General features: G+C 56.3%; 9 protein-coding genes across 9 annotated transcripts; 4 read left to right on the top strand and 5 right to left on the bottom strand.

Annotated features, from left to right (window-relative positions):
• The first annotated feature begins 70 nt into the window (after positions 1-70).
• On the top strand, positions 71-509 carry L226DRAFT_58829 (uncharacterized protein). Its single transcript, XM_067685594.1, has one exon. The coding sequence runs from the start codon at positions 133-135 to the stop codon at positions 352-354; it is 222 nt and encodes a 73-aa protein (XP_067535825.1). The 5' UTR covers positions 71-132; the 3' UTR covers positions 355-509.
• L226DRAFT_58843 (uncharacterized protein) lies at positions 478-1,314 on the bottom strand. The gene is made up of 3 exons (XM_067685595.1): positions 1,203-1,314; positions 921-1,141; positions 478-858 (listed from the first exon to the last, which is right to left on the bottom strand). Exons 2-3 carry the CDS (start codon positions 1,085-1,087, stop codon positions 627-629), a joined length of 399 nt encoding a protein of 132 aa, XP_067535824.1. The 5' UTR covers positions 1,088-1,141; positions 1,203-1,314; the 3' UTR covers positions 478-626.
• On the bottom strand, positions 1,005-2,703 carry L226DRAFT_534827 (uncharacterized protein). Its single transcript, XM_067680761.1, has 2 exons — positions 2,373-2,703; positions 1,005-2,318 (listed from the first exon to the last, which is right to left on the bottom strand). Exons 1-2 carry the CDS (start codon positions 2,472-2,474, stop codon positions 1,482-1,484), a joined length of 939 nt encoding a protein of 312 aa, XP_067535823.1. The 5' UTR covers positions 2,475-2,703; the 3' UTR covers positions 1,005-1,481.
• L226DRAFT_58826 (uncharacterized protein) lies at positions 2,606-3,416 on the top strand. Its single transcript, XM_067685593.1, has one exon. The coding sequence runs from the start codon at positions 2,738-2,740 to the stop codon at positions 3,191-3,193; it is 456 nt and encodes a 151-aa protein (XP_067535822.1). The 5' UTR covers positions 2,606-2,737; the 3' UTR covers positions 3,194-3,416.
• On the bottom strand, positions 3,417-4,254 carry L226DRAFT_58825 (uncharacterized protein). Its single transcript, XM_067685592.1, has one exon. It carries the CDS (start codon positions 4,153-4,155, stop codon positions 3,640-3,642), a length of 516 nt encoding a protein of 171 aa, XP_067535821.1. The 5' UTR covers positions 4,156-4,254; the 3' UTR covers positions 3,417-3,639.
• A 675-nt stretch (positions 4,255-4,929) lies between these two features.
• On the top strand, positions 4,930-5,599 carry L226DRAFT_58766 (uncharacterized protein). Its single transcript, XM_067685589.1, has one exon. It carries the CDS (start codon positions 4,976-4,978, stop codon positions 5,432-5,434), a length of 459 nt encoding a protein of 152 aa, XP_067535820.1. The 5' UTR covers positions 4,930-4,975; the 3' UTR covers positions 5,435-5,599.
• Positions 5,600-6,232: 633 nt separating this feature from the next.
• L226DRAFT_570899 (DNA helicase) lies at positions 6,233-9,570 on the bottom strand (the record flags this gene model as incomplete). The annotated part of the gene is made up of 14 exons (XM_067684489.1): positions 6,233-6,759; positions 6,815-6,908; positions 6,958-7,077; positions 7,154-7,342; positions 7,402-7,517; positions 7,576-7,783; positions 7,835-7,928; positions 7,981-8,091; positions 8,145-8,302; positions 8,364-8,425; positions 8,489-8,861; positions 8,917-9,004; positions 9,057-9,480; positions 9,549-9,570. The coding sequence occupies 14 exons, from the start codon at positions 9,568-9,570 to the stop codon at positions 6,233-6,235; spliced, it is 2,586 nt and encodes an 861-aa protein (XP_067535819.1).
• Positions 9,571-9,766: 196 nt separating this feature from the next.
• L226DRAFT_486327 (uncharacterized protein) lies at positions 9,767-12,059 on the top strand. Its single transcript, XM_067677155.1, has 5 exons — positions 9,767-9,858; positions 9,908-10,069; positions 10,216-10,411; positions 10,468-10,915; positions 10,967-12,059. Exons 1-5 carry the CDS (start codon positions 9,816-9,818, stop codon positions 11,642-11,644), a joined length of 1,527 nt encoding a protein of 508 aa, XP_067535818.1. The 5' UTR covers positions 9,767-9,815; the 3' UTR covers positions 11,645-12,059.
• On the bottom strand, positions 11,876-14,200 carry L226DRAFT_534824 (S-adenosyl-L-methionine-dependent methyltransferase). The gene is made up of 10 exons (XM_067680760.1): positions 13,939-14,200; positions 13,731-13,879; positions 13,412-13,666; positions 13,250-13,358; positions 12,954-13,191; positions 12,752-12,897; positions 12,627-12,691; positions 12,486-12,566; positions 12,246-12,428; positions 11,876-12,187 (listed from the first exon to the last, which is right to left on the bottom strand). Exons 2-10 carry the CDS (start codon positions 13,864-13,866, stop codon positions 11,976-11,978), a joined length of 1,425 nt encoding a protein of 474 aa, XP_067535817.1. The 5' UTR covers positions 13,867-13,879; positions 13,939-14,200; the 3' UTR covers positions 11,876-11,975.
• Positions 14,201-14,239: the final 39 nt, after the last annotated feature.

Raw genomic sequence — 14,239 nt, 5'->3', positions numbered from 1 at the left:
ATACTACCGAGACACTCTCCAGATGATTCAATGTACACACATACTTGCCTCCTGTCGACCTATCTGAGATGCCCATGCTGACATCCATCCAACGAAGTCGTACTTACATATTCACTTACGCACCCCCACGTCATGCGCACACGTACTCGCACGTCTACACGTGCGGAAGGACGTGTCCGCAATCGTGTCAAGAGTCAAGACATGTCGACATTCCGAATCTACTCGCCACGCCTCGCGTGCACGTGTAAGGTCGCCACCTCAGGGCGCAGCACGCGTGGTCTCAGGTCCGCTGCATCGCACCGTACGGTTCGCCAGGGTGCGGGGATAAGGATCAGGTGCAGTGCTCTTGGCTAGCAAATCGCTTAGTTGACCTCGTCATCTTCTGTCAGTTCCGTGGTCCGTGGACTTGCCGTGAACTTGCAAAAAAGTGAGCAGGCCTTCTTCCTCTTCCAAGTTCGTCTCGACCGCACGCGCTCCTCGCATGCACAGATAGTGCGTGCTTCGTAGCTTCCCGACACGTGACGCGGCTGAGGCAGCCTGCGCGCTGTTACAGTTTATACTTAACCCTATAGCCCTTAATCTCGACGTGTGACGTTGACGCTGCACGTCGCAAACCGCGTCATCCATCACCCAATTCCGAAGTCGCGAGCCGCGACTCTCGCGCCTACAGCGAATTCGGAGGGCGGGAGGAGGCGGGAGGGCGGCATGAGTTTGCGAACGAGTAGTCGGGACGGCATCTCGTGCGATTGGTGCGCTGGTGCAGCTTCGGGCGCGGACCCGCTCGCCGAGGGCGGGCGAGCCACTTGATGACAGGCATTCTGCGCTCCCCGGACATGGACGGCTAGCGCGTGCCTGAACCTGCGTCCAATGGTGGACAGTCCGATCGGGGGCTTCTCCTACTCGCGAGGGAAGTAACTTACCGTGCGAGGACCTCCCGCGGTCGCATAGGGGAAGCGTTCGCAAATGTGCCACAGGTCGCGATCGACGATCGCGGACTGCTGGAGAGGTGCGGACTCGGAAGGGGGATGGCGCAGAGCGCCGTTAAAGGTGTAGAATACAGCGAGGCTCCCATATTATACCATAGCATGTATAGCCATGTGCGCGCACCAGCCCTGGTCTACCAGGACTCGGTGGTAATAGCCTGGGTTAAGTAAAGTCGAAGGATAATAAGCGTATGTAAAATGCAGCAGAGATAACCGTACAGCAGCTTGGACATGCAACGAGATCGGAGCGGGTGCGAGGGGCAGTGAGGGGTGGGAATGGGGCGAAAAGGGCGGATAGGCGAGAGACAGGTGGTGATGGCGGTGGGATGTGGGCTGAGGCTAGGCTAGAATAGCGATACATAGGATACAGACGAAGCTCCAGGTGATCCCGAAAGTGAGAAGTATCTACGACGTCCATGGGAAACGCGAGGTGGGGAGAGGCGCCTCGAGACTGCGACCAGGCGTGGTCACAGTGTCCAGGGGCGCGACGCAGAGCGGCTAGTGTAACCGGGGATATCGCCGCTCGGTGCTCCCAGACAGATCGTACTCCCCAAGCGGCGCATCAACAATATTGAGCAGCGCAGCTGACGACATGCGCGGCGCAGGGGTCTGGAGGCCGTTCTGTGACGTCGGGACGTGGGACATCTGATTGAGCAGCGACCGAAAGCTGTCCGGCTCTGTCAATGCGCGACGTTGGAGATATGGTGCGAGGTCGTCCCCGCCAGCCGACGGTAGTGATGGTGGTAGTGATGGCTGCGCGGATGGGTGGCCCGACAAGAGCGGATGCGAGTAGTTGAATGATCGTCGCTCGTCTGGGGGGAGGAACCCGAAGGATTTTTCGTCTGAGGTGGCAAAGCCCTGAGGCGACGAGAACATATCGCCGGCGGCAGAGCGAGGTATCTGGGGGAATGGCAAGTTGTGGGAGGCGGGTGGGGGTAGAGAGAAGCTGGTGGAAGCGTTCGACTGCTCCGACTCCTTGTCCCCGAACATGTTCTCGTTCCAGCCAGTAGGGTCCAGATGTGGGGGAGATGTTTGTGGAAGGGACAGACCTGGGTGCATGGGGTCAGGCGACATTGATTGTCCACTAGCAGACCCAGTGGAAAGTGGTGACTCGGTGCGGCTCATGGGAGGACCAGAGGCGCCAGGGGCGAGGGTTGATATGAGAGTAGGGAGGCCTGAGGCAGCAGAAGTGGACTTGGATGAGGACCCAGGCTTGGGTTTGTCCTTGCCCGTCGGACCCTTGCCGAGAGCAGGACGATTGGCAGGGGGGAGATTGAGTGCTGCACGGAGAGCGTTGTTCTCCTCCTCGAGCTCGGTGACTCGATTCTCGAGTGCCTTGGATGGAGAATCAGCGTGTCTGACTGCGATCGAGCAATCTATGATACGCACCTCGAGATGTGCGGCTCGTCTGGCACGGAAGGCTCTCTGGACATCCCTGGCGCGATTGGGCGGAAGATTGTCGTTGCGTTTGCGTCCACGCTTGGAGGACATCGCGGGTACTGTTGAGGGCGACAGGGAGGGCAACGGGACGGGGGTGCGGGGAATGGAGAGGGTGAGGAGGAGTTCGGGAGGGCTCGGCAACCAAGGACGGTGTTTAAGACGGACCTATATAAGCGCCGCTGGCAGAGGAGGAGACGAGAACATGGTTATTTGGACGCTTAAGTGCCGACAGCGGGTGTCCATTTTGATGGCGGTGCTGCCCAGCGCGTCGATCAACGACCTGCGCCCCCTCGCATGGCCCCTCCTCTCCTGCGATGCCCAGAATCCAGATTAGCATCCACCACCATCTGGCATCAGTTGCAGGAACATCACCGCATATCCCTTGCCCCGCCCGACTAGACTCGTCGCGGAACAATGCTTCCTTTGAGTCGCCGCCAGCACACCCGGCGGCTCCTCAGCAGCTGCTGCCACCGGCAGAGCAGAGAACTCGAACCCAATCCAGGCGAACCAGACGCGAACAGCCAATCCTGCAAGAATCCTTCCAAAAAGCCCCGCAGCAACAGGCCTGTATTTTCCCCACATCGTCCGCTATCGGTTTACCGCCCACCCGGGCCTGCATGCACAGGCACTTCTCTCCCACACTTTGTTCGTCTTCTTCCACGCGATGCGCCCTTGATTATGGCGTCGTGCTTCGCGACTTCCGGAGGGTGCAAAACCCGTCTCGTCCGCTGTGCACATCGCGACGCCAGGGCGAGCCTCGGGGCGCGTAGATGCCTCCGAGATTGGCGGATGGCGTAGCTAAGCGTCGATGCGCTGCGACTCCGGTACATATGTGGTGGAAACAATGTGATCCCGCGGAGTGGGACTCGTGGGCGCGCCCGCCGAGCCGACCTCTGATTCTGTGGCCTCAAACGCTTCCCCCCGGGCAACACGGTTATCTTCCGCGCTTCCAGGGACGCCCGACGGCTCTTCCTCACTGGCCCACGAATGGCATCTTCCACCCTCCAGCCACGGATCCACCACACGTGCAGTGCACCTGTACGTACCCCCACGGAGGTTCGTCGCTTTCCAAGCGTCCATTGGCCATACCGGTAATTCAGTCATACTCGCATGGACTCCTCGGCAAATAGTAACAACGCGTCTCTGACATACGGCATCGACAAGTGCCCAAGATCTAGCGAGTACAGCGTCGAACACGCTGCGCACAAGGTTCGAGCTAAACTGTGATCCTGTCTGGGTAAGTAGCAACGTGGTGCCCAGTGGCGCCATTATACATACCTCCTGACAGTTGCCCTCGTTCGTACAGTCGCGATGCTGTCTCGTCGCGAAGTACGCATGTCCGCTCCAACCGCGCAGAGCCAGGTTGTGCAACAGTGCAACTTGGGACGGAGCAGACAGCACCCGGGAAGATCAACTCACCGGAGAGAAGCAAACAACCAGCTGGCTGATGATACTTGCGAAGTACAAGCACCAAGATGCGAGCGACCCGACCTTCCCGCAATTTCCGTAGGACGCCGCAAGGTGAGTCCAGCTGCAGACGTAGCATGTGCGATGATTTGCATCTACCTTCTACGCTGGCCAACGCGTAGAGGTGAGCTCCGTTCACTCTCTTGATTCGTTTAAAATGCCGTCTCCTTTGCTCAGCATGTAAGTACCCAAGAGTACCCACTCGCAGGTGGTTTTGCGTGCCTTTCACGATAGCACCTTCTCCAATCAAGATCAGGACTCTCATGTCCGCGGGTTGGATCTTCGATAATCGATAAAATACTAACAAACAACCTCGAAATGCGCTGCAATCTCCGTGTCCCAGCTGGTGGGCAGCGCGCTATGACGATCAGATGTGAGCTGCCAATACCCCGGTGCTTGTTCCCCCGCAAGCATACTCAAAAGTACTTGCAATTCGCACAACATTGGGGTCGCACTCCTCGGATCGCAACGCCGCTGCGACTCAGGTTGCGCGCTGCTCGACGGGTGCTTTTACTCTAGAAACCAGGGTCCAGCGGTGGCTCTCTTACCGACATGGGCGGCTCGCTCGTGGCATTCTTGCAAGCTCTACGCCGATCTGGACGGATTCCCCTCCGGCTGATAGTATGTGCGTTTACGCTGCAACACACCTTTCGCGGCCAGGATGTAGGATCCCCGAGTTGGACGCCCAGATGAACCAGTTATGTGAACGTGCCAGTCCTTCGCCGCAAGGGTGCAAGAAAGGATCACACTGACTTAGGTTATCAAAACATGCCAGCATCAGGCCTACGGGACTGCACTTCCACCGGTGGGCGATCCCGCTAGCATCATGCAAATCGCAGCGGCGAATTCGACTGGCATCCTCAACTCGTTCTATGACCATCCATGGCGGCTAATCACCGCCAAGGAATAGGCCTCGCTGTACGCAGCGTCTCTGCTTGAAGGTTTGAGTAGCCGCCACCCTGACAAGTATCTTTGTCTATTTGAGACTACCTTCTACAGCATATACACTCGAGACAAACCAAGAATTTGGTAACGGGAACTCCGTCTGTTACACCATAAAATATATTGTTGTGGGATCGACGAGAATGTATGGTCCATCCCCAAGCCTCCGGGAAACCGTCGATACGATGTCGCCGCAAATACGTCCGCGAACGTGTTCGAAGTCGAGTTTCACTCCATCACACGCTGCCCAGGTGACGGCTTGTGACGCGGAGTTCATGAAGACAGCACTGCACAAAAACGTGCTCCTGCTCCTGGTTTACCATATTTCAAATGCGGTTCGCTCCGTGTCGAAAATCAGAGATAGGAATGCGAGATCGCTCGAGATCATCCAGCCACTCCGGACGAGCGGCAGCAAATCGCGCTCGACAAGTTCGGGTACTCGCAATTACAGTGATCGTCACCTCCCAGAACCTCCCGCTCTAACGTGGAACGTGGACTCGTGCGCCAAGTCCGCCGACGTGCCTTGTTCAGTCTCCGGTGGCTGGGGGAATCATGACGTTAGAGCGGGGGAGGCGTCTGCGCGTACCGGTCAGCCTGAGTAAGCCTGCCTGAACAACTAGTGTGTCGGGGCTCACGATGCCGGTGGGTAAGTACGTCGCGTCTGTATTGACAGTACTGACAGCGGGAATAGCCAGCCCGCCCGCGGGGTGGCTGGCAATGGGGTGGTCCCGCCGGCTGCATACGGCAGTGCAGGGTGGCATTTGTAAATTGGCCACAGGCGTCTATAAGAACGTTGTGGGTCCATCGGGCTGTTGGATCGTGCACCAAGTCAATTTGCGACGGCTTCGCTCGGGCACCGCTCACTCATTCGGGTCTCTGCCCGAGTAGTGGACGCCCTAGATCACGTACTTTGACGAGCACGGGGCGAACAATCATCTTTTATGGACTCGTGAGCTCACCGCTTTCCGGTCGTAGTGATCTTCCTCGATACTTCTCATCAACGGACAATAAAACGATGGGCGCGCTGGGCAGTCGGGGGCCGATCCCGAGACCCAGGCTTGAGCTCTGACGACACGATCTCGTGAGTTCCTGCGCTCAAAAGACCTTACAACGTGGCTCACGGACCTTCCATCACATAGCCAGACATCCCCGAGCCAATTGACCGACCTTGACAAAGCGAGGCATAACCTCTTGCCACTACGGCCGCAATGCTCCATACGGAAGGTCGATGGAAAAGAATCAGACTACGCAACAAGACAGACATGTCATTACGATGACGATAAGTAAAGTACAGAAGTGGGCGTCCGTACGTACCACCCCGTTCACGGTCCCTATCAAGTTCCATCCGGCGACGACAACCATATCACCACGGTCTTCTCGTGCACTGGGCACTGCGGCCCCTACCCCTTCGCAGCGGACCTCGCCTCCTTGCGCGCCGCAGCGATGTCCTTGTCGCGTTTCGCGAACAGCTTGTGGCGAGGAGCGACCTCCCGCGCTAGCTTCTTGTTCGCAGACTTGTTCTGCTCGACATAGGACATGTGCTGTGCGCCGCTGAGCGCAGTGAGGGACCCTGTTGTCCGCTGCACGCCCGGCGCCTTCGTCGGCATACCGAAGTCCTTGGACGTGACCGTGCCGGCAAGGTCGCCCTCGTTCGCACGAATGTCACTGCCAAGTTCCGCTTCGCTCTCATTGGCGAGCAGGACGGAGGAGAGGAGCTCGATCTGCTCATCGCGGGACTTGTAGACGAGGCCGGGAAGGTCGTCGAGCCCCTCCAGGTGCGTGATGACCTTGAAAGCGTACCCCTGGTCGATGAGGAACTGCTGCCGCTTGGTACTGTAGAACATCTCCTGCGTGTCCTTAGAGACGAGGGAATAGAAGAAGGCATTGAAGCCCTCATCGTTACGTCTCTTCGCACGCAGGATACGCCCTGACAAACCCTGACTTAGCCGCCATACGAGCGGGTTACAGGCATGGTATCTTACCTAGTCGCTGGGCCTCTTGGCGACGGGACCCGAAGTGCGAGGATATTTGAATGAGGCAGGTCGCCTCGGGCAGGTCAATTGAGGTGTCACCAACCTGTGAACATCGGTCAGAGAAGCCAGCAGAGGGACGTTGGGGGACCCACCTTCGACAGGAAGATAGTGTTCACTTCGGGGCTATGTTGGAACCATTGCAAAATGCGCATGCGCTCGGTCTGACCCGTCCCGCCGTGAATGTAGAGTTTACCGAGCTTCTTCGCGTACGCCTATGCGTCGTTGACGTGTGATGGTGGCTATCAGTTACAAGGCCGCGCTCGAACAAGATCCGGAGCGGTTACCCACCTCGAGTGCATAGACATTGTCCGAAAAGACGATGATTTTGTCGCCGCGATCCTCGTGATACTTGATGAGAAATTGGCACGCCTGAAACTTGCGCGGGTTCATGCAGTACAGAAGCATGCGCTTGCGCGAATGCTCCCGCAAATACTCGCGGTAAAATTCGGGCGTCATCGGGCACCACACCTCGGCACACTTCACACGTCCGCACATGAGAACGGTCAATTTGCAAAATAACGTGCGCCCCGACATACCTGGACGTTTGCGATGTGGCCCTTGGCGGCGAGCTCCATCCAGTTCGCCTCGTACAGCTTGGGACCAATCATATAGTTGAGATCGGCGATCTTGTCGTCCTCGCGGACCAATGTCGCTGCAGCAGCGCTGTGAGCTCGCCCACGCGCAAGAGGGGATCTCGGGAGGGGACTGACCTGTCAGACCAAGCTTCGAGTGAGCTTTGATGGTTGTAACCACCCGACGGAACATAGCGGCCGGCACGACGTGCACCTCATCCAGCAGGATGAAACCCCATTCACGCGACGTCAGGAACTCCATCATCTTCTTGGCTTCATGCGATCGGTTGTGCGTATTGGCGACCATGGAGTACGTTGACACCACGATGCCACTCTCACCGGCAAACTGCGGACGGTCAGGGACGAGCGGATAGCGCTATCGAGACAGGGCCCTTACCTTCTCCTTTTGATCGGCGGTGAAAACAGCTATCTGCTTGTCCGTCACGTTGGACCACTGCATGAATTGCTGCCGCCACTGCATCACAGACACCCTGCATCGTCCGCAGTCAATACAACGCGGCTAGAGAGGCGGAGGCAGCTTACGAGGACGTGCACAGGACCAGACAAGACTTCTTGATTGTACAAGCTGCGGTGATACCAACGAGCGTCTTGCCAGCGCCGCAGGGCAAAACGATGATTCCTGACCGGGCACGTCTACGGAAGTGTCAACCACGCTTATCACGGGCAGTTTTTGGTGAGCCACTCACCCGTTACCGAACATCTTACTAAGACTCGTCTCCTGGTATGGACGGATGACCGTGGATGGCTTGAGGTCAATCTCCAAGTTAGCATTGATAGTGTCGTTGCGGAAGTCGTACTCCTCAAGCATGGGGTACTCGAGCTCGTTGCAACGCTTCTTGACATCCTAGACATCAAGGTCAGCCATCAGACGTCCAACGAATTCGAATCGGAGGAATTAAGCCTACGTCGATCTTAGCATCGTCGATCTCGAAGGCATGGACGTTCTCATCGTCCTCCTCAACCTCGTCTGCAGTTAGGTGAGTACTCAAACTCACACAGAAACACGGTATACAGCGGTAATGCTGCGCACCTTGCTCGACCCCAACCACCGAAGTGAACAACTCAGCATCTGTTTTCCCATTGGCACCCTTGCCATTCGTCTGCTCATCTTTCTTCTTCTCCGCCTCCTTCGTCCCCGGAATCACTAGGTTGCCCTTGACAGGAGCTTTGGAGGTCGTAAACGTAGCGGCGCGAATGCTATTGTCGACGCGTTCGGAGTGCACGCGGGCTTCACGAATGACCCGGTCCTTGAGCAGGAACTGTAGTGTCTCTGGATGGCTGGACTCGACGTAGTACTTGTTGTGTTTCAGTACGAGTTTCACCTTGCCATAGGACAGCGTCCGCTCGCGGATGAAAGTAACGATGCTTTCTGGGACGGGGACCTTTGACAGTCGATTCAAGACCTTCAAGCACATTTGTCAGCACCGTTACAAGCCACGGGAAACATGGCACACGGACTTCTATGATGTCCTCCGTCTGCAATCCAACAGACACCGCGGCGTAGAGCGAGTAGGAAGTGAGCTTGTATTCGTGGATGAACGCCGGTCTGCGACCAGTTGTAACGTCTGTAACTACATCTAATAAGGCGACATGCATACCTGCTAACAGGCTCAGCGATTGCGATAAGAAAATCTTGCGCTTGCTCCGCAATGGGGGAGAACGCCTCGAGGATGATGTGGCCATCTTCGGGACTGATCCAAAGCGGACGCGAAGCGTGGTCGGCTTTGAGATGGAGCCAAGAGAAATCATGGTCTTGAAATACATGGGACACGAGGGCATCTTGCTGTCTCCGATGGGTACTCAAACTAGACTCGTCCTGACCGTCTCCACTCTCCCTCGCTCGCCGGGCATCTGCTAGCTTGCGGGTGAGGGCACTGAAGTTGATGGTGGCACCACGGGGTACAACGGGAGAGTCTGGCGGCGACTCAAGTTCGACTGCTTGGAAGTTGTCAACGTCGACATAGTCTTCGTCGTCCCTAGCCTTCCTTGACTTCTTCGCAGGATACGAGGTATCCGCTGAGCCTGCAAGATTATCGGAGTGGATGACGCTCGCCACAGGCACCAGGTCTCAGAGAAAAGGATCTACGCACCTTCTGCCGTCCGCTTGCTCATCGTCTACTGCTCTGAAGATCCTTGGCCGCTGCAAACGAAAAGACAGTAGTGGTGGTTGGAAATCTAGTAGCACAATAGCCACCAGCGGACTGGCAGTGAGGTAATCGGGACTGGACTTGCCACATTAGTCAGCTTTAAGGCGGAGTTTGAAAACGTTGCCCTTGCTGTTCAGCTGCCCCAGGCCAGACGTGTTCCAAATCTTCCATCTCGCTCGCTCAGCCCGCTCATTCCCCATCCCTCACGACATGTGGAGACCGGCTACTCGTGAAGTTACTGGCACCAACGATAGTGCGTATTGTTCTCCCTGCTTTCGGAGGCCTGACTGACCAGATAGCAGCACCGTTGGGCAACCGCCGGAGATTCGGACCTGCGCCTGTGGAAGAGTCGGCTCCTCCTCAGCTGGCCCAGCCATCCCCGTCTGCATACCCCCGCTTCCAATCTCAAAATGATAGGGAGAGCCCACGATCAGATCGTGATACTACTCCGTCAAACGGTGCCGGTAAGTTTTAAGACATCTGCAATGGACTCATCCTCGTCCCATTCCTACATCCGCGCAGGCCGCCACGGCGAAATTGTCATGGCTTGCGTCCTGAGCATGCCTACTGACGTACTTGATACTAACACCTGACTTCGTTGCTTCATTAGCTACTGACCCTAATGCTCCTCGCAAGCGGCGAAGCCGTTGGGGTGATGCCAAGACCGAAATCCCTGGTCTTCCTACTGCCATCAACGCCAATGGTGTCTCCCAGGCCCACCTTGACAACTATGCTATCCACCTTCGATTGGAGGAGATCAACCGCAAGCTTCGTCTGAATGACTTCATACCTCCTGAACGTGAACGGTACGTCGTCGTTGTCCCCATGTTCTGTGTAGGTGTTGACACCCTGTCCCTGGTAGCTCCCCGTCTCCTCCCCCTACGTATGATGCTCACGGTCGTCGTACTAACACCCGTGAGGTTCGTTATCGCAAGAAATTGGAGGAGGAACGCATCCGACTGGTCGACCGCGCCATGAAGAACGACCCCAACTTCCGTCCCCCGGTCGAGTATCACCAAATGAAGCGGTCACAGCGCCCCTCTGAGAAGGTCTACATCCCCGTCAAGGAGTTCCCCGAGATCAACTTCTTCGGATTGTTGGTCGGTCCTCGTGGTAACAGTTTGAAGAAGATGGAGCGGGACAGTGGCGCGAAGATCAGCATCCGGGGCAAGGGTAGCGTGAAGGAAGGCAAGGCCCGACCTGAACAGTACGCCGAAGACGCTGAAGAAGATCTTCATTGTCTCGTTACTGCTGACTCTGACGACAAGGTCGCTGCTTGCGTCAAGTTGATCAACAAGGTCATCGAAACGGTGCGTGAACTGCTCTGCATACTGTCTGTCGCGACTGACACCTCGGTTCAGGCTGCCTCGACGCCAGAGGGGCAGAACGATCACAAGCGCAATCAGCTCCGCGAGCTTGCCGCACTCAATGGTACTCTCCGTGATGACGAAAACCAGATCTGTCAGAACTGCGGTGGTGTCGGGCACCGCAAGTACGACTGTCCCGAGCAGCGAAACTTCACAGCAAACATTATCTGCCGTGTTTGCGGCAGCGCCGGACACATGGCTCGCGACTGTACTGTCAACAGGGACCCGAACGCCGTGCACGGTGGCCCTAGCCCGCCAAGCATGGTGAAGGGTGGCTTCGACTCCGAGTATGCTAGCCTGATGGCGGAGCTCGGAGAGACAGCGAAGGGAACGGGAGGTGATGGCGGAAGATGGAGCGGAGGCGCAGGACACGACATCACTGGCGGCGGGTCGAACATTCCCCCGTGGCGGCGTCCCGAGGTCTGGCAGAGCGCGCCGGTGAACGCTAACCCACAGGGCGGCTTCCGGCCTCCTCAAGGGCCGTACAACGGTTATGGTGGCGCTCCTGCTGGTGGCTACGGTGGAGGTGCGCCTGGCTACGGTCAAGCTGGGTACGGGCAGCAGCAGGGCGGCGCCGGCTACTATCCTCAATCGCAGGATTATGGAGCCGGTTACGCTCAGTACTACCAGAATCAATACTCCCAGCAGCAGATCAGTACTCCCACACACTAACATCTTCCTGACGATCCTTCCACAATCTCACGTCGCACCTCACACACTCGACTCGTCATGACTCAAGCAGTCGCCTTCGCACGTCCAGCATTGGTTCCCGCGTCTTCCGACCTGACCTCATCGTATCCAGAACCTGGACTGTCGGCGTCGCGCTAAATCCGGTTTTCGTAGGATTGGGTTTGTACTCATCGTCTCTGCCTCCTAACCAGCCGTATAGCTTGTGGACTTTTCGCGTTGTAACTCACTAGGCTCTAATCGTCTATGTTGTATCGAAAGACTCGAGATGACTGCAATGGTGGTCTTGATTACCGGGGACGGGTGCAACATTCGACTACGTCTCGGTAGCCTTCACAGTTTTCTTTTTCTTTTTCTTCCGCTTGGTCGCGGGTTGCTCGGGACTATCGTGTGCTTCTGCAGGCTCCTTCCGCTTCTTCATTGCGCGCTCTGATGCGTCATCCTCATCTCCGCGCACGAAAAGACTCACAAAGAAGCCGTTTGTCGCGTCCTCGCCTGGTGAGCAACGTACAAGAGCGTCCGCATTCACTGAGCATGCAATGCATATCAGCCCTGGACAGTCAAGAGCTGAACAGTCGTCACTCACCTGGGTCGTCCAATTTCTCAGGGAACCCTCGCCTGTGCCAATTGGGCAGCACCTGGTTCCTCCGCGCCAGCCTGAAACCTCCGGTCGTCGCTTCCTCTGTCTTCAGTGCCTGACGGACGACATGTTCGTTCTCAATGGCATGTACGCTGCACGTTGAGTAAACTATCCTCTGCACTGAAGGGACTGGCAATATATTTTGGTTCACAAATTGCTGCGTGTGAGGAGACGACTGGGGCTTACATGTCATGGCGTGTCGGATCATCTTAAGCTGGAAGGCTGCAAGCTTGTTCAGTCGGTCGGAGTCGTCGTCCTCTTCTTGCTCTGTCCGAACGTGAAGACGTCAATGACATACACCAGAACACAGTCCAATGTGGAGCATACCTGCTGCGAGCAAATGGTCCATCCGGTTCACGATGCCCGAGCCGCTACATGATGGGTCCAACAGTCTGGTGGCATCGCGTCAAAAAACGTCGAGAAGAGGACGTGCATATGAATGTGAGACATACATGTGTGTCGCGCGACCAAACTTGGGGTCGGAGGAGGAGATGGTGAGAAAGTCAGAGTTGACAGCTTCGACGTTCGTGCAATGTGCTTTCGACAACATGGTCTTGAGCGTCGAGAATCGCTTGCGGTCGCGTTCGAATGCATACAACTATGTGGTCACTGTTGGGCGATGGATCGTGATCTCAAAACGCAGAACGCGCTCACCTTTCCTTTGTTCTGCATGATGGCGCAGAGGTGCGACGTCTTGTTCCCTGGGGCAGCAGTCGCGTCTATCACCACAGCGTTGTCGCGGGCAGGCGGGGCAAGGATATGGGCGGGGAAGCACGATGCCTTGTCTTGGAGGATGATCTTGCCGGAGAGGTACAGAGGATCGTCGACGAAGCGGGCACTAGGGTGGAAAGCAAGAAGATCGGGGATGTGGTCGTCTTGCTTGAAGGACTTGCTATATGAGTATCGCAATTGATAAGTAGCTTCTTATGTATGCGTAACGCAACACTCACGGGGACGATAGCGGGTCTCCGAGTTCGTACCCTTGAGCCTGGAAGGTCTTCAATGCGTCCTTCATCGTCCAGCATGTTCGATTCACCCGTATATACCGTGGAATGGAAGCTGCCGTAATGCTTTAGTGGGAGAGACTGGTGCTACACCAAGGGTACATGTACCAGCTCTGGAGTCGTCTGTCTGGGCCAGTTCTTCGTTGGACTTGGCTCCTCGTTTGAGCTTTGCCCTCGTAAACTCGCTAGTGAGTCGTGTCTTGTGGCGAAGGACAGCTTGTTTGATTGGACCATCCCCGGCCTGGATGCCTCTAGACAGCAACAGGTCATGAACGAGGACGAGGGCAAGGTTCCGGGATGTGATCTTCTTCTCTTGCTTGAGCAGCTGCGCGGCCTCGATGACCTCGCTCAGGACCTGCTTGTCTGATGCGAGTATGCACCGTATATGTGGAATGCATCGATGGATATATAGAACAACTCAACTCACACTTGAGAGTCTCAATGACGAGCGCAGCGGTCCTCTTCCTGTTCTTCTCGGGCACGGACGCAAGGACGCCCTTGATCGAGCCTTTCTTCGCGTCCAACTTATCAAGCACATTGACCGCCTCGAAGTAGAAATTCATAATGTTAGAGGTGCTACGACAATGTATGAGAGATGAGCCCTCGACGCGCGAGAGAGACGTAGTGGGACGTGCAAGTTGCGAATGTCCAGCCCCTCCACTCTCACTGCATCCCAACTGCTGCCAGATCTGACCCCAGAACCCGTAAATCCAACGCGTAAAGTTCACTGTACTACCTGCGGACGATGGTCAGCAACAAGTTCCATAAAGGACGCGAGTATGAAAGATCAGCATAATTGTGTACGTCAAGCATGGGGAGACCCACTCCGACAATGTAGATAAGTATTGTACGAAAACATCATGAAGGATATCGTAAAGCACCAGAGAATAGACACGTACCTAGGTTAATCTCCAACAGGCGGTCGTTGTGTACCAG

This window comes from Lentinus tigrinus, assembly GCF_003813185.1.
Source record: "Lentinus tigrinus ALCF2SS1-7 unplaced genomic scaffold L226scaffold_11, whole genome shotgun sequence".
NCBI classification, from domain to species: Eukaryota; Fungi; Basidiomycota; class Agaricomycetes; order Polyporales; family Polyporaceae; genus Lentinus; species Lentinus tigrinus.
Note: the sequence above shows the minus strand (reverse complement) of the source record. Positions and strands in the feature narration are given on the sequence as shown.